This window comes from Rhinoraja longicauda, chromosome 22 (genome assembly GCF_053455715.1).
Source record: "Rhinoraja longicauda isolate Sanriku21f chromosome 22, sRhiLon1.1, whole genome shotgun sequence".
NCBI classification, from domain to species: domain Eukaryota; kingdom Metazoa; phylum Chordata; class Chondrichthyes; order Rajiformes; family Arhynchobatidae; genus Rhinoraja; species Rhinoraja longicauda.
Genome location: NC_135974.1, coordinates 26515869 through 26540636, shown reverse-complemented (window position 1 = coordinate 26540636; position 24768 = coordinate 26515869). Strand labels below are relative to the sequence as shown.

At 41.2% G+C, this 24768-nt stretch overlaps 1 protein-coding gene across 1 annotated transcript in view; it reads right to left on the bottom strand.

Annotated features, from left to right (window-relative positions):
• Window positions 1-965: 965 nt before the first annotated feature.
• The window catches only part of zfp64 (zinc finger protein 64 homolog (mouse)), a 28744-nt gene continuing 4941 nt past the window's right edge, over window positions 966-24768 (bottom strand). The window contains exons 2-6 of the mRNA XM_078419335.1: window positions 18768-19001; window positions 10816-10986; window positions 8979-9041; window positions 7123-7374; window positions 966-3022 (exon numbers count right to left, since the gene is read on the bottom strand). Of these exons, the coding sequence (XP_078275461.1) occupies window positions 1407-3022; window positions 7123-7374; window positions 8979-9041; window positions 10816-10986; window positions 18768-19001 (2336 nt within the window). The 3' untranslated portion in view covers window positions 966-1406. The remainder of the gene's footprint in view (window positions 3023-7122; window positions 7375-8978; window positions 9042-10815; window positions 10987-18767; window positions 19002-24768) is intronic.

Genomic DNA, 24768 nt, shown 5'->3' with positions numbered 1-24768 from the left:
ATGTATGGAATTCTACAGGTAATTTACATGCACTCAACTTTTCTAATCTTTGAAGACAATTAAGTGATTTATATCCAGCTTAAATAATGATTTAGATAAGGATGCTGAGGTAACTCCCAGTGAATATACCTATACCAATTAGTCAGTGACACAAGTTTCCTTTCTCTTGCAATTGGTCTTTGATAATGCATTTTACAATGGTTACAGTAAAGCTCTAATTTCAGAATGGTGCTGGGAAACTTTTATTATCTGCTTGTGTTGTGCGATTGCATTCAGAGAATAGCAAAGCTCAAAATAAAACAGATCTATCTTAATTAAAGTATAATATTATTTGTACATTGTTCCTGCACTTTGTCTGACTCCAGCCTACCGATTCATTAAGTAATTGATCCTCTCGCAAGAGTAGCCAGATGCTTGGTTGCTATAATTTACCAGTTAATTAATTTAAAATTTAAATTAAATCCATGAGAGAATGATTGTGTTCAACTGAATTATTAGATTCAATTAAAGATTGTACAAAATAATTAAGAGAAGCAAAATCATGAATCTTACCCTGCCTGCTGCAGACTGTTAATTTTCTGCACTCTTTATCTCTTCTGCTTTAACTTCATCTTCCTCCAGGTGGTGCAGTTTACATTGGTTATTTTGGTACAATCATTTGACGCCAGTTACTATGATCTAATGAAAAATCACTGTTTTTGCTGGAACATTTTTGCTCATGAAGGACCCTACCCTAAGAGCCTAGACAACAAAAGATTATGAAGGTATACCCCCATGACAAACACATACCCACAGACGATAATGATTTAATTGTTGAATCTCAATTGTAGCAGCACTTCTAATGTTGATTTAGTTTTACATTAACTAACTCCACAGGGATCAAAGCTGGAAAGGCTCCCAAACCCATACTGCTTCCCCCCAATCCCACTTAGCCTCCTCCCTTTCTCATTCAATATTGGTCTAACAGTAAACTCTTTGATCAAAGGAACATAATGTGATTCAATGTCGATTTTGCACCTCCTCCAAGTTTGCAGTGTCCCTTGCAATGAGATACTAAGTATAGTACTCTCCCGATAACAAAGTAGACAATGTTTTGAAATATCAATTAAGCAGAAGATTTGTTTCTGATCTCTGCTACGTCGAGCAGAGGCAACAAGGCAAGTTCAAGATCTGAGATGACATTAACTGAAATAATTTATCCCAGCAATGGTCCCACCTTAAAGCCTCAAAACAATGAGACTTGCCAGACTAGTTGCCTATGGAATACAGCAAATATACGGTATTCTACTTCATTGCTGCATTTTAGTCAATGATAGTCGATCTATGTTTTGATTTTTAGATTCCACTCGGAACTCATTGATAAAGAACAAATTTTTACACTGGGGTTCCAACACAGTCCACCTTTACTACATTGTCCATCCTTTACTTTCAGTTACAGAACAGATAGGTTGAGTGCTATTTGATCCAGAGGTGAGGTGCATTGATTGTCTATCAGAGAGCTGTGGGGTGTCCTGTAGGACTAAGGCTGAGGGAGCTCTGGTTTCAGAGTAGAAAGCCCTTTGGGAGAGCTGATCGTCAGATGGCTGTTGTTGTGCCGTGGAAACAACCATTGGCAGACTCTGTATAATCACTCCCGAAGTGCTGATGCCAATGCTGGACACCAAAAGACTGTTCGTTTCCTCGGATTGGGAGGGAAATCCGGTGGCTGAGGAGTTGTGAGATGGGATCTGTAACTCTGAGCAAGTAACACTAGATGGACCCACTGCTGGAACAACAGAGTAGGTTTGCTTAGATCCTTGCATCTGAGGCGACGAGGAAGAGAAGATGGGTGACGTTGAGGATGAGGGGACGGTTGCAACAGTCTGGGTACAATCGCTAACTACAGTGACCTCTCTGCTTTCCTCTTGAATGAGGGCATTGAGGCCATCCAGATCTGAGCAGTTGATGGTAGAACCAGTGATAAACGACTGGCTGTTTGACGATCCCTGACTAGCAACTGTGGTGGTCTGCATTAGAGCCTGGTGGAGGGTGTCTGTCGCACTGGAGTCTATGGTGCTGAGCAAAGGGCCTTCCTGCTCTAAAGACGAGTTAGCTTCAACTTCATTCTGGGATATTGCCTGTTGGGTTGGGGCAATCAAGTTGACCTGTTGTAACAGTTGCAGCTGGTTGCTGGAGGTTACGTCATCCCTGACCTGGTTTGGTTCAGACACCAAGGAATCTCTTACTGTGTGATGTTCATTTACCACTGTTTGAACAATGGAGTTGGTTGGATTTAGTTGGTGGCTAACTATAATATTCACCTCTGCTTTGCTAAAGGACGCGACTGATCTTGATTGAAGGTCGCTAGGCATTGAAGAATTGCTTTGGCTTTCGTGATGCACCTGCAGTTGTAGAACTCCGATTTCACCACTTTCAGTGCTGTGGGACAAATCACGATGTTGGTTCTTATGGCTGCGTAGCGAATCTTCTCGGACAAAACTTGCTTCACACAGGTCACACCTGAAAGGCTTTTTAGCGTCTAGTTTGACCACCAACCTTGAAGTGTTTAGCTTTTGCCCATCAATATCTTTCTTCCCTGAACCCATCTTGTCCTTGCCTACATGATGTTTCTTTACGTGCATGAGCAAGTTACTCCGTTGCTTTGAATCAAAGCAGCAAAATTTGCACCGGAAAGGTCGCTCTTCGGAATGAATTCTCTCATGTACCTTCAGCGATCCTTTACTAGAGCAGGTGTAGCTGCAATGCAAGCATTTTATCGGCTTATCCGGCTGGTGAGACCTTATGTGCTGCCGCAGTGTGGATTTATTGCCACATTGGAAGTCACACTGCTGGCACTTGAAAGTGTTCTCCATGCTGTGCTTCACACGGACATGAGACCGGAGGTTACCTTTCATGGCACAGCGGTAGTCACAGTAGTGACACTGGTAGGGCTTCTCACCAGAATGGATGCGCATGTGTCTCTTTAGGTCGGAGTTGATTTTAAACTTGGCATCACACAACTGGCATTGGAAAGGAGCATCACCTAGATGGCAAAACAGAAATGTGCATGCAGTGTTATGCAAGGCACACTATAACATAAAGTTAACTGTACAAGATGACCGATATGAAAGTCACCAGCAGATTAATTCAAGTCAGATTTCACAATTAATAATTTAATTATCTGGGGCTAATGGTAGTTAATCTATGATTTGATTTTTAGCTTCTGCTTGGAACTCATTGATAAGAAACAGATTTATGTTTCTTGATACATCACATTTTTAATGATGACAGTGCATTGGAAGTGACCTCTGCAATAGATTTGAGTTTGAAGAAGGGTCTCGACCCGAAATGTCACCTATTCCTTTTCTCCAGAGATGCTGCCTGACCCCTACTGAGTTATTCCAGCTTTTTGTGTCTGTCTTCAATGCAATAGATTGACCTGGACCAATAAAATGTACCAAATAAAAGAATGTGCTTTTTCCCCTCTACTTCAGCATTCTGGTCTCTCTCTCTCTCTCTCTCTCAAATGTTCTTACACCGTCAAACGTCACGCTCTGCAAGCAGAATTCAAATACCGTCAGCAGAAAATTTGCAACTGTCTCTCTAGGAGTCAGTGAATGTCGAGAGATAAATCACGACACAAGAAAATGCGATTTGGATAGATCACAAATGGAAATGGAAGGAATAAGATTCCATTAGGTTTGTACAGAGGTGGGACTTTGCAGTACACGAACAAGGAAGCAGCACAAGAAACAACAATCAATGATGTCAAGTAAGGCAGCATGTAGCACTAACACAAGCTAGCTCAAGGCATAATCTTTCTGCAAGTGAGTATATCAGGGGATTGATGTGATGCTTTCAGAATCAGCAGATAACAATCTTAGAGAATGAAAGCCATTAAAAGCTCAGTGTTCTGGCTTTTAGTTTAGTTAAGAGATAAAATAAAAATAATTAAAATTCACTTTAAAATAAATTCTCAGCTAAACAACCATAATCTATATTCTGCACCACCTTTTATAGTTAAGAACATATAGCCTTGTGCAGCAGGTATCAAGCATGTTCACATTTTTGTTCTCAAAGGTGTGAACTTGCACAAACATCATTGTTAACTGGAGTGACGTCTATTTTAGGGAGTTTGCATATGCCTTCTGTATCATTCTAATTTTCTAACTATACGCTACCTCATGTTTTACTATTAGAGAAATTATTTATCTTTAGATACATTTTTGATATTCATTCCTTTTAATGCTGAGAGAATGTTTTATGCACTCAATGCAATATTCTGATTGTAATGTGCACTTAAACTAATTGCCTCGTTACACGATATTTGCAATATAATTTGCTAACGGACTTGAGATTTGGAGCATTGAGCCTCAGCATGGCAGAGTGGAAGCATTCAAATTTCCCCACAGCTACTAGCTTCCAGCTGTGGCTTTGCACACAGTAGCTACGACTGTGACGACAATAGAAATTGTCCATTGAACATGTTTGTTGCCCATTGAAATCTGGGAGGCACAGTGGCGCAACGGTAGTGTTGCTGCCTTGCAGCGCCAGAGACCCGGGTTCAATCCTGACCACAGTTACTGTCTGTACGGAGTTTGTACGTTCTCCCCGTGATCTGCGTGGGTTTTCCCCGGGATCTCCGGTTTCCTCCCACGCTCCAAAGGTGTTCAGGTTTGTAGGTTAATTGGCTTGGAATAATTGTAAACTGTCCCTAGTGTGTGTAGGATAGAGTTGGTGTGCGGAGATCACTGGTCGGCATGGACTCGGTGAGCCGAAAGGCCTGTTGCCACGCTGCATCTCCAAACTAAACTAAATTGCTCCCATTCACTCACTGACCAGATATTCTTAATAGACAATAGACAATAGACAATAGGTGCAGGAGTAGGCCATTCAGCCCTTCGAGCCAGCACCGCCATTCAATGCGATCATGGCTGATCACTCTCAATCAGTACCCCGTTCCTGCCTTCTCCCCATACCCCCTCACTCCGCTATCCTTAAGAGCTCTATCCAGCTCTCTCTTGAAAGCATCCAACGAACTGGCCTCCACTGCCTTCTGAGGCAGAGAATTCCACACCTTCACCACTCTCTGACTGAAAAAGTTCTTCCTCATCTCCGTTCTTATTTAGTTTCTCACTGTAATCACCCCATTTTTAACCCTATCTAACATATCCCACTTTCCATCCCTCCCTGCAGGTTCATGAGCTTTTCAATTCTGATGAAATGCCTCAGACCTGAATCATTGACTCATTTTATTTTCCCATAGATGCTGCCAATGTATCTGAGCATCTGCTGAGTATTTCTTACATTTTCTGTTTTGGTTTTTAGCTTTTTAAAAAAAATTCACTTACTTAGATTGAAGGATTGTGTAAGAAAATAACTGCAGATGCTGGTACAAATCGAAGGTATTTATTCACAAAATGCTGGAGTAACTCAGCAGGTCAGGCAGCATCTCAGGAGCAAAGGAATGGGTGACGTTTCGGGTCGAGACCCTTCAGACTGATGTCAGGGAGGCGGGACAAAGGAAGGATATAGGTGGAGACAGGAAGACAGTGGGAGATCTGGGAAGGGGGAGGGGAAGAGAGGGACAGAGGAACTATCTAAAGTTGAAGTCAATGTTCATACCGCTGGGCTGCAAGCTGCCCAGGCGAAATATGAAGTGCTGTTCCTCCAATTTCCGGTGGGCCTCACTATGGCACTGGAGGAGGCCCATGACAGAAAGGTCAGACTGGGAGTGGGAGGGGGAGTTGAAGTGCTCAGCCACCAGGAGATCAGGTTGGTTAAGGCGGACTGAGCGAAGGTGTTGAGCGAAGCGATCGCCGAGCCTGCATTTGGTTTCGCCGATGTAAAGAAGTTGACATCTAGAGCAGCGGATGCAATAGATGAAGTTGGAGGAGGTGCAGGTGAACCTTTGTCTCACCTGGAAAGACTGTTTGGGTCCTTGGATGGAGTTGAGGGGAAAGGTAAAGGGATAGGTGTTACATCTCCTGCGGTTGCAGGGGAAAGTGCCCAGGGATGGGGTGGTTTGGGTAGGAAGGGACGAGTGGACCAGGGAGTTACGGAGGGAACGGTCTCTGCGGAACGCAGAAAGGGGAGGGGATGAGAAGATGTGGCCAATGGTGGGGTCCTGTTGTAGGTGACGGAAATGTTGGCGGATGATTTGTTGGATACGCTGGCTGGTGGGGTGGAAGGTGAGAACGAGGTGGATTCTGTCCTTGTTACGAATGGGGGGAGGGGGAGCAAGAGCGGAGCAGCGGGATGTAGAAGAGACCCTAGTGAGAGCCTCATCTATAATGGAAGAGGGGAAGCCCCGTTTCCTGAAGAATAAGGACATTTCTGATGCCCTAGTGTGAAACACCTCATCCCGGGCACAGATTCGGAGTAGACGGAGGAATTGGGAGTAGGGGATAGACTTTTTGCAGGAGACCGGGTGGGAAGAATTGAAGGATTGTTTTGTTGTGAGGGAAGTGACTTTATTTTGCTGAAGAGAATTTAACTTCCAAGAATTAGGCATTTTCAGTAACCCAGAGCAAGAGGTGTGGATTTTGTACATATTTGTCCTGTCAGAATTAGTACTATTAACTCAGTAAAAATAGCAACCCAAATCATTTAATTGTCCTTGCCAATGAAGGTTGGTGATCCCATTCAAATGAATGGGACCAGAGTAGACACATCAGTTGGCTTAACGCTGAAGGGTCAAGTGGGAGGTACACCAAGGCCCTTATCTTAGTAAGACCAGGGACCACACCTCACTGCTGAGACCAGGAATGGAGCGGAAGGTCAGATGAGCTGACGTGCACAGCGTGCAAATCCAGAACATACAGAAAGAAGTACTTGCTGGCCATGTGCACAATCCAGCCCAACTTCTGTATGTATGCCTTTTCAAAACACAGACTTGCTGACTCACAGTATAGGAAGGAACTGCAGATGCTGGTTTACACCGAAGATAAGACACAAAATGCTGGGGTAACTCAGCGGGACTGGCAGCATCTCTGGATAGAAAGAATGGGTGACGTTTGGGGTCGACACCCTTATCCGGACCCAAAGGTCTCCCATTCCTTCTATCCACAGATGCTGCCTGTCCCGCTGAGTTACTCCAGCATTTTGCGTCCATCTTCGACTTTCTGATTCATGCAGGCTTACCAGTGTGAGAACGAAGATGTATAATGAGCTGGCTGGAACTGTGGCTGGCATATGGGCATATCTGGCATTTGAATGGACGCTCATCAGAATGGATCCTGAGGTGCTTTTTCAGGCTGCTGCTGTCAGCGGCGGCATAGTTGCAGTGCTTGCACTTGTGTGGCTTCTCTCCAGTGTGCGAACGATTGTGCATCTTCAGCTTATCCAGGCGACTGAATCTCTTGCTGCAAATATCACATTTGAATGGTTTTTCACCTGAAAAAACAGAAGGTTAAAATTGCTTGTTTGGAAAAGAAAACGTGCCAATCCAGGTAAAGTGCGCATGTCTTATTTCATGCTGGATGCTTTTTTGAGGTAGGGAAAGCACATTTTATTGACTTTTAGAATGAAATTAGAAGTGATGAAATGCACAGCCGTTATCATTAACAATTCAGCCTCAGCATGCTGCTCGATCCAATACATAAGAGAATGAGGTGACAGGCCGAAAGAGTGCAGCTTCCAAGTAAGAAATCACTCCCAACCTACAAGAGTCATAGTAAATGTTTTAAATGTAGACTGCAAAAAATATGCAGGAAGTATGCAAGAATTATGCAACGATTTAGCATATACGAAATAACGAACAAAGCTTATGTATATGCTTAAAGTAGGGTCTGAAGAAGGTTTCCAACACAAAACATCACCTATTTATTTTTTTGTCTGTCTTATGTATATGCTTCCCAGGCACCCTGTGAAACAGACGTCTCACAATCTTTAAAATGTTCCCCTCCCATCTTCAGGCTTTGGGCTCCAGTATTTGACTTGTCCACCTTGAGAAAAAGACAGACAACCTATCGTATCACCGACAAAGGTAAGTCATAGAGTCACACAGCATAGATACAGGCCCTTCGGTTATAAACAAAAGAGGAACAGAGGTTCCAGCACTGATCTTGCAGAACACAACTGATCGCAGACATCCAGTCGGTATTACACCTCCTCCACCACTACCCTTCATATTCTATGGCTAAGCCAATTTTGAAACAATAGGTATTGTAGCTGAACATAAGGAAGGCAATAATAAAACCTCTGGAGAACTTTAAAGCAGGTGTCAATTCCTCCTAAATCACTAGCTCAAGTTGAAGGGTCAAAATAAAGTGGCGGGTTTTACTTACTTTAGAGATACAGCGCAGAAACAGGCCCTTTGGCCCTCCTAGTCCACTCCAACCAGTGTAAGAAAATAACTGCAGATGCTGGTACAAATTGAAGGTATTTATTCACAAAATGCTGGAGTAACTCAGCAGGTCAGGCAGCATCCCACTCCAACCGGTGATCACCTCTCACACCAGCATTATCCTGCACACCAGGGACAATTTACTGAAGCCACTTAACCTACAAACCTGTACAACTTTGGAGTGTGGGAGTAAACCAGAGCACCCGGAGAAAACCCACACGGTCACAGGAAGAATATACTAACACTGTATAGACTGCACTCGTAGTCAGGATCGAACCCGAGTCTCTGGCGCTGTAAGGCAGCAACTTTACAGTTTCACCACTGTTACCGCATTACTTAATGATTAGATACCCCTCATAAGTAAAGTCATAAGATTTAATGCAATCTGTGACCATTTGAGAAATTAAGCTGCAATAAATTAAAAAAAAATATGCAAATGCTCAGGTGGCGAGACAGCATCTGTAGAGAGAGAAACCGGAGCTAACATTTCATGTCAACATTCCAAATCGATGTTCAGTTCTGATGAAAGTTCATCATTCCAAAATCCACAGATATGATGTCTGACCTATTTTCAGCATTTCCTGCTTTTGTATTAGATTTCTAGAATCTGAAATCTTTTGCTTTTCAAAACAATACACGGATATGATCTTACCTGTGTGAGTTCTTAAATGACGATCTAAATCTTTATTTCCATGGGATGTTTTAAAAGCACAACCTAAAGGCAAAAGAAATAAAATTTTCATAAATTACATGAAATAACTTTTTTGCTTCTCCCAATGACTCGGTAACAAAGCATTGCTTGGTATATTTTGTGAGCAAGATCAGAATTGGCTGTGATGGACATGCAATAAAATAGCCTGATGGTATTCATCGTGAAGGTTCGCATTAACCTGAGGGAACTGGCCAATGTTTATACCTGTTGAAATGCCCCAATTTTAGGTGAGAAGAAAATAAACAAAACATTCATTCAAAGAAAATCAACAGGATGACAATCTTACCTAAAATATACATTTCAGCGACACAGTGGCTCAGCTGGTGGATCTGCTGTGTCACAGTGCCAGAAAACCCTAACGTGTGGAGTTTGCACATTCTCCCTGTGACTGCATGGGTTTCCTCCAGATGCTCCACTTCCATCCCACATCCTGAAGATGTGCAGGTTTGTAGGTTAATTGGCCTCTGTAAAAATTGCCCAGAGTGTGTAGGGAGTGCTTGCGAAAGTGGGATAACATAGAATTCCTGTGAACTGATGTGTTGGAAGGAGCTGCAGATGCTGGCCTACACTAACTCAACGGGTCAGGCAGCATCTCTGGAGAAAAAGAACAGGTGATGTTTCGGGTTGAGACCCTTCTTCAGACTGAGAGTCAGGAGAGAGGGAACCGAGATATATGAAAAGGTACACAGAGCAAATTAATGAAAGATATGCAAAAAGTCAGATCAAAGCCAGCAATGATGATCAAGGAAAGATGTACCCCCCACAATGGTCCATTGTTGGCTGTGGGGAAGGTGATAACGAGTAACACAAACAGTGAAACTCAGCAGGACAAACTGATGACTGATGGTCATCTTGGACTCATTGGGCCAAAGGGCCTGTTTCCTTGTTATATCTTTCAATTTAATTTCATCATTCCTTCTGCAACTCACTCATCTTGAAAGCGTGGCCATAATAAATATATTTGGGGAGAACAATCTCATACCCACTGTCCAGTTTCCATTTCCTTACAGTTATATTGAGCATCTGTATTGGACAAGCTGAAAGCAAGAACTGTACTGTGAGGAAACTATTCCAATTTGGTAGAAGTGAAAGATTTTAGCGAAAGCTGAGTTTTCAGTTAACTCACTTAAATACACCGATCAGCCAAAACATTATGACCACTGACAGGCGAAGTGAATAACAGCGATTGTCTTGTTACAATGGCACCTGTCAAGAGGTGGGATATATTAGGCAGCAAGTGAACAGTCCGTTCTTGAAGTTGATGCATTGGATGCAGGAGAAATGGGCAGGAGTAAAGACCTGAGCGACTTTGACATGCGCCAAATTGTTATGGCCAGACGACTGGGTCAGAGCATCTCTGAAACGGCAAGGCTTGTGGGTGCTCCCGGTCAATAGTGGTGAGTTCCTACCGACAGTGGTCCGAGGAGGGACAAACCACAAACCGGCGACAGGGTGTTGGGCGCCCAAGGCTCATTGTGCGCAAGGGCAACGAAGGCTATTCCGTCTGGTCCGAACCGACAGAAGGTCTACTGTGGCACAAGTCACAGAAAATGTTAATGGTGGTCACGGGAGGAATGTGTCACAATACACAGTGCATCGCACCCTGCTGCATATGGGGCTGCACATGGAGGAACAACAGCATATTGGGCAGGTGGTCAAAATGTTTTGGCTTATCAGGTCGATTGGCTGATCGGTGTATGTGTATAGAATGAAATGGGATTTTATAAAATCAATATCTAATCCAAATGATGAATCTTTTAAGAAGGCCTGTACATACCTGGGTAACAGCATGTTAACTTCTTCTGTGATGTCGAATTTGATTTTGATCTTTTTGCAGTTAGTCTTGTTAGTCCAAGGGATAGATTGGCAATTTGGCCCGTACTGCTGGTATTCGGTAAATAAGTCTGGTAACCTTGTTCAAAGCCAAACTCCGTCATACTGTTGGAAACTATGTAGACAAAATTAATATGATTTATAATTAAATGTTCTCCATTTCTTAGAAACCTTATATTTTACAATAATACTTATATTTTGCTCTGTACAAGTAAATGTTAACATCAAGTTATCAGCACAATATAAATATAGGAAGCAGCTGACACCCAAAGTTTGGCATTGCCTTGCTGCTATCAGTATTAGCAAGGCTAAAAAGCAATGGCAAAGCTCACTGATATCTCTGCTGAAAATCATTTCACTTGGGGCAGCACGGTGGCACAGCACGAGAGTTGCTGCCTTACAGCGCCAGAGACCCAGGATTGATCCTGACTACAGGTGCTGCCTGTACAGAGTTTGTACATTCTCCCCATGACCTGCGTGGGTTTTCTCCGGGATCTCCAGTTTCCTCCCACACTCCAAAGACATACAGGTTTGTCGGTTAATTGGCTTGTCCCTAATGTGTGTAGAATAGTGTTAATGTGCAGGGATCACTGGCAACAAACTAAACTAAAGACCATCTATACATTCTGAGAAACAGAGGCAATCTTATCAGAATAAAACTTAACTCTGAATAATGTTTTATAAAATATGTCTCTCTCTAAACCTCAGATCTACTTTGTTGAATGGCTTGATAATGAGAGCAGTACAATAAAAGTTACAAAGCTATCAGATGGAGAGTATAAACAGCTTATTTGGTTTACTCTTTCCATCCCAAAGCAAATCTACAAAAGCCAACCATATTGTCTTTACAATTAAAGGAAGAAACGGTGGCTCATTCTGGTCTCTACATTTTCTCGAAACATGGCATTCATGACCAGAGAAATGTCACAAAATGCCACTTGCAAATTACTTACTAATCTAGCAGACCTGCAGAGCTGATCACAATAAATGTGTATTGTTATCAACTTCAACGTGTCACCAAGAAAGTGTAGGCACAAAGAACTGCAGGTGCTGGTTTGCAAAAAAAGATTCAAAGTGCTGTCATAACTCAGTACGTCAGGCAGCATCGCTGGAAGACATGGGTGGGCTTAGGACCTACGGGTCTTGACACAAAACATCGCCTACTCATGAGCTACAGAGATGCTGCCTGGCCCACTAGGTTACTGAAGAAGAGTCCAGACACAAAGTGTTGCCTATCCATGTCCTCCAGAGATCCAACCTAATCTGCTGAGTTACTCCAGCATTTTGTGTCTTTTTGTTAGCAAGAAAGGTCTCCTTCACATCTATTTGCCTTTCTTCCAACCTTCTCTCCCTTCTCAAGAACTGAGGTATTGTTTGATAGCTTCAGTCAATGGCCACTTTTCATGGACAAGGATATATATATATATCGATCATCAACAAGCTCTTTAGTTTTGATGCATGGCCATTCACAAAACTAACCAGTCGTCAATGCTGCACACACTCAGAGAAATGCACAGATTATCCAACAGTCAGTATGAGGGAAAAGAAGCTTGACTGATACTTCCCCTTGTTTTTACAGTGCACAATCATAGAATCCCAAGGGCTCCACTGAGTACTCTCTCCAAGGATCATATTGGCTGTATAATGCCTTCAATGGAGTCTAAAAGAGACATATTAAGCACTATCCAGAAGAAAATATGACGCTGCAGACAGAAAGTACTTCTGTGATTACTAAAAATTTGGTAAATGATCAGTTTTGACTATTGTGAGATTGGAATCAATGGCCTGTTCATATCATAAAAATCCCATATTTCTTTTTGATCTTTAAAATTGAATCTTACTTAAGCATATTCATTCCTCGCACTAGAGTATTTTTGCACTACTAAAAGTTTCTGTTCTCTGACAGGAACAATTGTCATTCCTGGGACATTTTGGTCTACATTCCTCTGGAATGGGGAATTACGTTATTCCACACCCAACTGATCCCGTAAAGAATGCAAGGGAAGTTAATTCTAGGAATTTCCAGGATGAATGTCTCGAGAGCATGGAACGACCCCAACACAAGCATTATTGAGTTGCACTCCATGCAAGGTCAAGTTTCAATCATGTAACACTGAAAAAGACTACATTATGCAATCACATTTATTGGCTTTTGACTCCACAGTAGGCTTCAAAATAGGTTTCCAATTTTTTGGGATGAAAAGTTTTTGTCAAAACATGAATGAAGGGAGTTCAAGTTAGAATTATTCTACATGAACGGCAAACATACTCATATAGGACAAAACTGTTCATAAAGTAAAATCGCTGTCTTAGTGTCTGCTGAATGTCATTTGTATGTCGGAAGGAAGGCAGTCTTCGAAACCAGAATGATCATCTGGAAAAATATCAAGTCACCATTTTGTTGCATCCTTGCGAAAGAAGTATAAAATACCAAATCATCTTGATTTATGTTTAATGGAAACTTGTCTGCAGTCTCAAAATTCAGCATTTAAGGCCATAGAATTAAAGAATGGTTTCCTTACTATCTTTAGCAGCTAAACACTCGAGGATGTTCAGACCTCTGTTTCAGACCTTCTCAGACTAATTAACCTAGGCCACTGTGTTTTTCTTGTGTGCATGACATCAGGCCCAAAGATCCTAGGTTTCAAGAATATATTCAGTCAGCCTAATGGAAAACAACATCTTGACAATAAAATCAATTTTCTAAAAGAGGATTTCAGAGATAATGCTAACTTGTGATTCATGTGAACTGTTTTCATAAACATTAAATTCAGGAAACCAACAGGAATTTGCCAGCAGGAAAAAAAAACTGTCATACTATAGATCACCAACAATGAAAGTAAAGATCAATACCAAGATTAGCGATGTACTACAACAAATAAATAATTCAGCTTGCATCAAAAAAAAAGAACGAGCCAGAGCCCAGTCACAGCTTTTAAACTGGCTTCTTGGATTCACTAAGTGCAGTCAATCTTCAGCACAATGTCTTTCCCCTTGAGAATTCAGTCTGAGATATTTTCAGCATGACCCTCATTCCCTGTTTCCGAAGACCTATTTAAGACCAGTCTTTTGGAGACACTTCCAGTGAACCATGTCATTTTCTACTTCTTCCAACTGATGGTCTCAGCTTATTTACCTGCTTGTTCACTAAATACGCAGAGATAACTTTACAAATATTCCCAGTGCAAATGCTAGGCAGTGTCGACGTTAAAGCCATTTTTACCACAACTATTGGAGGTTTTCCCCTCTATTTTCTCCAAAAGACAATAATCATTGCAAAGATATTGGTCTGCAAATATGTTCTACAAATGACAATCTTGCAAATATAGAAATAGGCTGCAGATAACCAATAATACCTAGAGCTCTTGGTAGTGTAAGAAAATAACTGCAGATGCTGGTACATCTTGGTAGATTACTTATCCCTTTCAGTCCATGAACATCTAGGCTCAATTTGGTTCTAATTCTCATCGGATATCTACACACCTACAATACCCAGCAGGGCTTACTAGGTAACAAATGAGAGTTCAAACCATGGACAACCTGGCTGGACCCAGAGAGAATAAGGTATCCAAAGTAAAGTAATGCTTTTGGCAAGGTAGCACCATAGACTTGGGTATGGGCATGGATTTTTATGGTGACAGGATAAATTAGTCATGCAAATACTGGATAATCATAGTGAAGTTCAGAATATAAATCTAAGAATTAGGGTCGTAAAGTCCAAGAGTCAATCGGTATGGAAACATTTGGCCCACCATGTCCACACAGACCAATGGACACCCATCCATATTGATTGTGCCTTCCTGCAACTGCCCAGAGTTTTATATGCTGAGACTTCAAGCGCACATCTGGATATTTCTTAAATATCAGCAACTGTCAGTGTTACCACTAAACCAACCAGGGAATAAACTATTCCAGATCAGGGTTTGAGAAGTGTGAAAGTTAATTAATAACCCTATATCAAGAAGCCTCTGAGGAAACAGCAATCACACTTTAAACTTGATAAAAGAAAAAAAACAGAAAATGCTGGGGCATTTAAAAGGTCAGGCGGCATCGTGGGGAAAGGACGAGCTAATATTTCAAGCTATAGAACCAGGAAAGAAAGAACATCTTCCAGCCTATGATGATATCTCCATTCTTCTCTTCACCACCAGACTCTCCTAACTGTATCTACTTATCACTTGCTAGCTTTTGCCCCATCCTCCTCCCCCCCTCCCCCCACCATCTTTACACTGGCTATCTTCTTTCTACACTCTCTCAGTCCTGATGAAGGGTCTGGATGTGAAACACAGGTTGTCCATTTCCTCCCACTATTGTCGACTGACCCACTAGGTTCATCCAGATCCAGGTTCATATTACTTTCTCTCATTTCAGGTAGCCCCAGATTCCCTCTCTCTCTATCCCTCCCCACCCAAGTCACACTAGCTTCTAATTTTCACCCAACAAACAGCTTACAATGGCCCGTTTCCTTTATCATCGTTACTTTTTTGCATATCTTTCATACATTGTTCTTCATCTCTCCACATTATCGTCTATATCTCTCGTTTACCTTATCCCTAACCAGTCTGAAGAAGGGTCTTGCCCAGAAACGTCACCCATTCCTTCACTCAAAAGATGCTGCCTGCCCCGCTGAGTTACTCCATCCAGCCTTTTGTGTCTATCTTCGGTTTAAACCAGCATCTGCAGTTCCTTCGCACACCACACACTTAATATTATTTTTACACAATACTTCAAATGCCTTCCAGTTACATTCTTAGCTATTGTATCCTATTCATTATCTGATAAACCTGACTGCACTATAGATATTGGCATTATACCAAAACAGTCACAAAGATCAGTTTTATGAGGATCCATTAATGCCACTTGAAGCAAGTATATTGGTATATTTGTTTTGGTATATTTATATTGGTATATTTATATTGGTATATAGTGATATTTTTCTTATTTTGGCTGGAGTTCCAGAAGTCTCATTACCCCATCTGTCAAGGGAGAGGGGAAGGGATACAAATCACCAGCACAACAATGCACAGTATTTTGCAGCTTACTGTTACTGCGATTTAGGCTCAACGCTAATTCAATGACTCAAGTCCTCTTGTAATCTTTTTTAAAGATATCTGCGAGTGCCAATTCTATTAAATTCTATTAATTATAAAAATAAATGAATTAGTTCCAATCAAAAGGTTTTAGGGTGAGGGAGAAAAGATTTAATAGGAACCCGAGGGGGTAACTGCTTCAAACAAAGGGTGGTGGGTGTATGAAACGAGCTGCCGGAGGAGGTAGTTGAGGCATGTACTATCGCAAAGTTTACAAAACATTTAGACAGGTACATGGATAGGACAGGTTTGGAGGGATATGGGCCAAATGCAGGCAGGAGGGATTAGTGTAGATGGGACATGCTGGTTAGTGTGAGCAAGTTGGGCCAAGGGGCCTGTTTCCACACTGTTTCTCTCTATAAAATAAATTGACTGATTTTGTGAAGGTTGCTTTATCGGCAGATTTGGTACAATACTGCCCCCTAAAGGAACATATTGCAAAGCGTTACTCATACATTATATTGGCCCATGAGCAACATCTTATTTGCATTGAGAACAGATGTGCGTGAAAGGGAGAGTGATACCAATCATTAAGCAAGCATTTTATATTGACTCTACGCTAATCCATTTTATTCTCCCCACATTCCTAACTACTCACTCCACATTCTATCACTCATTTACACACGGGGGGGCGGGGGGGGGGCAATTTACAGTAGGTAATTAACATTGTGCACTGGTCAGGATTCTTCCACCCCCTCCTCCATCTCCCTTCCACCCCCTCCTCCATTGCCTTTCTGCCCCCTCTCCCATTCCCCTTCCCCACTGGTGTTGCTGTCACCGGTGTCACTCATTTTCACCAGTGCCATCCATTTCCTTAAGTAACCACGTTTTAACTTGAGCCCAGTTGAAAGCTCTTGTTTGATGACTCTGCAAGAGCCAAGCAGAGGTTACAACATGGAACTGGCTCTTTGGCCCACAATACATGATGCCAAAGTAATCTCCTGTGCCTGCATCTGAACCATATCAACAACAGAGCTTTATTTGTCATTCGGTACCAAGGTACCGAACGAAACTACATAGCAGTCACACACAAAAAAGAACACAAGACACATGACCCCAACACAAACGTCCATCACAGTGACTCCAAACACCCCCTCACTGTGATGGAGGCAACAAAACTTCCACTCTCTTCCCCCCACGCCCACGGACAGACAGCTCGTCCCCGACTGTGAATGGATCCATCCATTCCCGGTAAATTCATGTGCCTATTTAGAAACTTCTTAAACACCACTATCATGCCAGCCTCCACCACCACCACTGGCAGCACGTTCCAGGCACCCACCACTCTCTGTGCAAAAAACATGCCCTGCACATTTCCTTTAAACTTTGCACCTCTCACCTTAAAGCCATGCCCTCAATTCCTTGACATTTCCACCTTGAGAAAAAGGTTCTAATTGTTGACCTATCCGTGTTCTCATAATTTTATACACTTCTATCAGATCTCCCCTCAGCCTCCGACTCTCCAGAGAAAACAATCCACGATCACCCATTTTCTCATTGTAGCTAATGTTATCTAATCTAGACAACATTCTGGTAGACCTCTTCTGCACCTTCTCCTAGGTGTGCAGGCTGCTAATACAGAAGATCCACCCTCTGGTTGCAGTGACATCCCTGCACTCTGAGAATGTGCTGGGAAAGCAATAAAATACGAGAACAAGTTGAATGTCACCATGTTCACCGTATTAATGTGGATGCAGTCCATTAGCATAACCGGCTTTGTAAATCTTGGATTAACATTATGGATAGGGTTATACTTATACAGAAACGATTTATTTTGCATTTGGAAGGCCAGTTCCAGCAGGTGGTGCCAATTAATACTAAATTTTGATCTAAAATATTAAAAAAAGGGGTGGCAGTGTGGCACAGCGGTAGAGCTGCTGCCTCACGGTGCCAGAGACCCAGGTTTGATCCATATGGTGGGTGCCGTTTGTGCAGTGTTTGCTCGTTCTCCCTGCGACCATGTGAGTTTTCTTCTGGGTGCTCCAGTTTCCTCCCACATTCCAAAGATGTGCAGGTTTGTCGGTTATTTGGCTTCTGTAAATTGCCCCTAGCGTGTAGGATGCATCAGTGGGAATAACATAGAATTAGTGTGAGCAGGTGATCAATGGTCAGCGTGGACTTGGTGGGCATGGGGGCCTGTTTCCACGCTGTATTTCTAAACTAAACTAAGCAAAGGAAACCATGAAGATATGAGAGGTGATTTGGATCCATTGGGGAGCTTCTTTAAAAGATATGATAGACAAGGAATGTCATTCATTTAAGGAATGAATGCCAGTCGACAGCAGTTATACTTTCCTGCCTAGAGCAAAAACATCAAAGGTAAAGTGACTCAACCAAGGCTAAAGTACGAAATAAAGGACAGAAGTAGATCTAAAGAGGAGTTTAGAATTCAGCAAAAAAAAATTAAGTGCACTTAGAAATGAGCAAAAGTGTTTGAGACAGGAACAAGAGTGTGAGAGCAAACATGAAAGAAACATAAAAGTGAATTGTAAAATCCTCTACAAATATGTAAACACATAAAACATTTTTAAGGTGAGCATAGATTCATCAGAGTCAGAAATGTAATGATATATAAGAGGGATTTTATAATATTGCAATAATATTATATTAACTGTATTGATATTAATTTAATTTTCACTGAAAGATGACATGTTAACCACGACTTTTATTCTGTTGATATGGTGACACAAATTTCAGTTCAGCTACAACCAAGATGATACTTCAGACAAGCACTGCTAATAATGAATACCATGCCATCATTATTCTAATTCATATTCAAGTAGAAATCTGCTTGCGTCATCCATACCAGAGATGGTCTGTGTCTGTGCAGTGATGGTACTTATAGCTGTCGGAGTCTGAGTAGCTGGTGGTGCTGCCTCTGCCACAAACTGGACCGAACTCGGACCTGCGGCTGTACCCAGGTGGCAGCCATTTTGTTTGTGGGCCACAAAGGTATCCAACGTGTTGTACTGTTGCTTGCAGATGCCGCAGATGTGGATATCAGCACTCACCTCCACTAACACTGTGGCCCCTGGAGAAACTATGTAAAAAGAAAACATTAGGGTACATTGCACGACAAAGATCTTTATTTGCCCTCTTCTGTAAAGTTGTTCTTACTGTCTAAGACAACATGGAAAACAGCAATCTTTTAAAGATTCATTGTCTTTAAGAATATAATATTTTGTTAGAAAATTTAATTAGTGCAGTACATGATACTCAAAAAAATCTAGAACCTAAGAAAGGTAAAACAGATTTCTCCTGCAGTGATAAGATGTGCTGGGATGTGTTTGCAGAGTAAGCTTTAGCATCAATCAGTAATACACAGCTGAGCTCAGTTTAACATCCATTTACAGGCTGTCCTTGGATCACATAAGGGTTCCATTCCTGGGAACTATCCATAAGTCGATTTCTCTATAAGTAAAAAATTTATGGAGTTCGCAAATAAGCGATAAGTCGCTTATTATATATGCACTCGTTTACTATCACTATAAATACACTTCTTGTAACTCTTTCATTTCATATAATAATGACAACAGTGCCCATAATCAAACTAATGGAGTATCTACTATATGCAGTCACTATTGAATATCATGAAATATTTTACCATTATTGCTATTACTAACTTGAAAAATGCATGGGAGAATTTGAGTAAAGTTCATCCTACCATTTTTAACATTGATCTTGTGAACCTTTCTCGTGTCACCATCTCAATCCAATGTCGTGGAATACAACAACACTAAGCTTTTTAAATTTAGTGAACAATCTATTAAGTCTAAAATTGTCCCCACTGTTCACTTCAACCTTTCAATCCACAATTTCTCACCTTGAATCTGAGAAGACATTAATAATCTGAAAATTAAATTGACTCCTTGGAAGTAAAAAGGTGTGCCATCATAAGTGGCATCAATGCTTCCTTTGTATTCCAAACAAACTTTTCTTAAAATACCTTTTAAAAAAAATAAAACATGCGTTCGCAAGATCAACATGAAAAGCACAAGGATGAATGTTACAAAATATATTCCATGCACTTTAAGTTATATTCGCAATAACAATAAAATGTTATTTTGCAACAAAAATATGTTTACAGCAGTGTGTCGTCAATTATTGTGCCACCATGGACAATTTGCAACTTATGACATGTGGTACAATAATGAGCTCTGAGCCTTCACTGGCTAACTTGAGTATAAAATATGCACTGATGGTGGGACAAATATACCGTCGAGTGGCAAGAAATCGATGAGATCCAGCACCACACTCAGATGGCTGCTAGGGCACTGTTCCCCAGAGCAGTTACTGTGAAGGTCAGAGTCCCCCAGCTAAATAGATCGATGGACTTACCTTGAGATGGACACATTCAACACCAGCCAGCTTGATTGAAGGCATCAATGCTCCAGCCCACTCAAGAACCCCAGGCTAGGTGTGTTGCCTCTGTAATTGATGCCTGAGCAAGTTGTAAACTGCCAGTGACAAAAGTATGCTTCATTCCAAGACCCACTGTTTGCAAATTGCACCAGTGTGGCAGGATTTCACAGCAGTGACATCAATTACACAGAATACACTGAGTGGAATCACTGCTGTGCCTAGCGGCCTTTGTGTCCAAGGACATTGTCCACATAGAAAGCCACTCTATGAGTCTGAAAGAAGGGTCTCGACCGAAAATGTCAACCGTTCCTTCTCTCCAGAGATACTGTGTGTCCCGCTGTTACTCCAGCATTGTGTTTATCTTCGGTGTAAACCAGCATCTGCAGTTCCTCTTTACAATATCCTACCTCATTCGTGGAACTGAATTTTGCCTAACATTCCATTGTGTAGCATATAGAAATATTGTGGCTCACATTACAACTTTTAGCGATTTCTCATTCAGCTTAGCATCAGCAATGTCGTGAAAGTTGTCCAAAACTTATTCTTCCACATAGGATTTAAATTGCACATAAAAGCCTCCCTGTGAGTATTCAACATCACTTGATCTTAAGTTAATCCAAAGACGTACAGGTATGTAGGTTAATTGGCTGGGTAAATGTAAAAATTGTCCCTAGTGGGTGTAGGATAGTGTTAATGTACGGGGATCGCTGGGCGGCACGGACTTGGTTGGCCGAAAAGGCCTGTTTCCGGCTGTATATATATATGATATGATATGATTTAACTGTCCAGTGTACCCAAAAGACAGTGAACAGCTTCAGCACCCTATTTTCTTCTAGTTTAACACGTCATCTGAACCCTGAAAAAATAGTGTCCTAACATTTTATACTGATCAGTCTGAAGAAGGGTCTCGACCCGAAACGTCACCCATTCCTTCTCTCCCGAGATGCTGCCTGACCCGCTGAGTTACTCCAGCATTTTGTGAATAAATCAATTTGTACCAGCATCTGCAGTTATTTTCTTATACTAGTGTCCTAACATAATGTGTAAGGGGGAACTGCAGATGCTGGTTAAACTGAAGACAGACACAAAAAGCTGGAGTAACTCAGCAGGTCAGAAAGCATCTCTGGAGAAAAGGGAATAGGTGACATTTCGGGTCGAGACCCTTCTTCAAACTCTTCAGAAGGGTTCTTCAGACTCTGAAGTCTGAAGATGGGTCTCAACCCGAAACCTCACCTATTCCTTTTCTCTAGAGATGCTGCCTGACCCGCTGAGTTACTACAGCATTTTGTGTCTGTTAGTGTCCAGAAGTGTTCTGCTTGTGAATTGCACATGTACAAACCATGAAAACTTATAACAACATAAAAAATAACCCACAGACTCCCATAATTTGTATACAACTCAAGATACAGAAGAACAAAGAAAAACACAGCATCGAAATAATCTGCAATCCACTTCGCAGTCATCAAAACAAAATCCTAATGTCCTGAAATACTCAGCCAATCTTCATTATAATTTTTTCAATATTTCAAATATTCAGAAATGCTTGTGTTTCAGCGTCAGATAATTCAACTTGCATCACTAAGCCAGTTTTTGATCCTTCAGTCAAGGTCAATAACCCCCCATAATCCACATCTTACTGGGATTCAATTTACGATTTTTTTTAATGTACGTTTTGGACATTTGAGTGCAGATAGGAATATTAACCTTTTCTTTTTTCACTTTACACCACCTCAGGCCATCAAGTCACCATTCCTAAACTAATCACCTCTTTCACATCTACTTCCCAGAGGTACTGCCACATACTCTTGGTCTTTAACTCTACCATGTTCAATTGTTATATTACTGTCCTTCAATACCTTTTTACACTATTTCCCCAACCCACCACTTCCACCAAAAGTCCTGCAACTAGCTTTAACAGTTCGCAACGATGTATTTCTTTTGAACTCACAACTTTCTCTATCCAGCAATCTGCCTATCAGGGAATCCCCTTGCCTGAGGTCATCTGTTGCCGGCCGTGATTTGCTCAGCCCCCTCTTTGTTCCCAGTTTTTTTCCCCACTCCCATCTGTAGAAGGGTCCTGACCTGGAACATCAGTTATCCATTTTCTCCAGAGATGCCGCCTGCCCCGCTGAGTTACTCCAGCTTTTTGTGTGTATCTTCAGTATAAACTAGCAAATCCTTGTGATTAGAACACAAATGGGTATTTTGTCTTTCTTAAAACAGAAACTCATCAACTTCACTTCTATTCATGAATCAAATTTATGAAATTACTTTTTTGGCACCATTCAAAACCATTCAAAACCACAAGACGTCTTAAAGTGTTTTTTTCAGACAGATAAGAATTTTTCTGAATTACAGTTATCCATTTCTGAAAAACATAGTTATCCATTGTGAATAACGATGGTTAATTCACTTAGTGCTCCCGAACACTGCGCTATTCACACAAAAACACAGAAGGCTATGGAGGCCAAGTCAATGGATCTTTTTAAGGCAGAGATAGATTATTGATTAGTGTCAGAGGTAATGGGGAGAAGGCAGGAGAATGGGGTTAGGAGGGAGTGATAGATCAGCCTTGATTGAATAGTAGAGTAGACTTGATGGGCTGAATGGCCTAATTCTGCTCCTATCACTTATAACTTCCTTCATCAGTGAAGAACAATTTATTGAAAATTATACCATCCTTATATATTGTAAGCACTTTTTAACTTTAGAGATATGAAATGAACAAAAAAGGTATAAAATTATAAAATTAACAACTAATTTGCTATCACAGTAATTGTGAAATTGTCTTTACTCTACATTAAAAGGGGCAGTTAAACTTCCCATTGTACAGACTTTTCACCACGACAGAATTAAGAAGGTATCTAGTCCAACACCAGAGGGAGCTCTTCATCTTCCTCAGACATTTTCAGCAGTATTAGGACACACAAGCATGTTTAAGAATCCATGTTGGCATCCTTGTCTGAATTGTAAAGTTAATGAAGTGTATAGGGTAAGAAAAATACAAAGGGAATTTATAATGCAGCTTTCATATCAAATTGCATTGCTCTTCACATTCAAATTACTGCATTTAAATACAGTCGTATGAACTAATACGACCATGAAACAAGTACATGTTTTTTAATCTCTCGTTTCCCTTTCCCCTGACTAGTCTGAAGAATGGTCCCGACCCAAAACGTCACCCATTCCTTCTCTCCAGAGATACTGCCTGTTCCGCTGAGTTACTCCGGTTATTTGTGTCTATCTTCAGTTTAAATCAGCATCTGCAGTTCTTTCGGACACATGCTTTTTTATGATATTGGTTAAGTGCAGCTTTTAAGAGTGGCAGAAACGTTATCTCTGTTGAACAGTGCATTACAGCGTCCTTTACTTACACCTAAAATACTATCACAATATGCGAGACTTCATGTAATAAAAATGAACTGCAAATGCTGGTTTCTACTAAAGATAGAAACAAAATGCTGGGTAACTCACTTCAATTGAACATCTCAGTGGGATCCATGGAGAGCTAGCTAACTGGATAGTGAATTGGCTTCATGGTGGGAAGCAGAGGGTGGTGGCAGTAGGTTGTTTTTCAGACTGGAGGCCTGCGACTAGGTGTGGCTCAGGGATCAGTGCCAGGCCAATTGATGTTTTGTCATCTACTTGTCATTTGTTTACGAATGTACAAGGCATGATTAGTACGTTTGCAGATGCAGATAGGTGGTATCATAGATAATCAACATGTTCATCAAGAATTACAGCAGGGTCTTAATCAGCTGAGCAAGTTGGCCAGGGAATGTATCTTGGAGTTTAATTCAGATAAGTGTGAGTTGTTGGTCATGACATCAAGAACTAGAAGACATAGGATTAAAGTTAGAGTAAAAGATTTAATAGGAACCTGAGGGGCAACGTTTTAAGACAGAGGATGGTGGGTATATTGGAAGGAACTTCCAATGCAAGTAGTTGAGGCAGATACAATAACGTTTAAAGTACATATGGGCATGTACATGGATAGGAAAGGCTTAGAGAGATATGGGCCAAACGTGGCAAATGGGACTACTTCAGATGGGGCATCTTGACTGCCATGATGTGTTACACAATATGACTGTGACTAGAATTGGAAGTACAAACAGAAAGTAGTGGAAATGCTCAACAGGTCATATATCCCAATCCAAGAAATCAAGAAGTGGATAAATCGTATTGCAAAAGGATAATGGTGCAAATCTTACATAACAAAGGTCTCATGCAGCAATGTATAGAACCATCATCTCCTTGAGTTCCAAGTATATGTAATCACTTTTATCACTAGAAATTATAGAATTACACTTTCTGCGTTGAACTTAGAAATGAATAGAGTATACGCAAACTGAAGGTGTGACATTTAGTTTATATTTATATTTCTTTTTCATTTTTAAGTGCTGATTAACCTTCTTGACTTGAAATCACACTTTTGTGCAAAAACC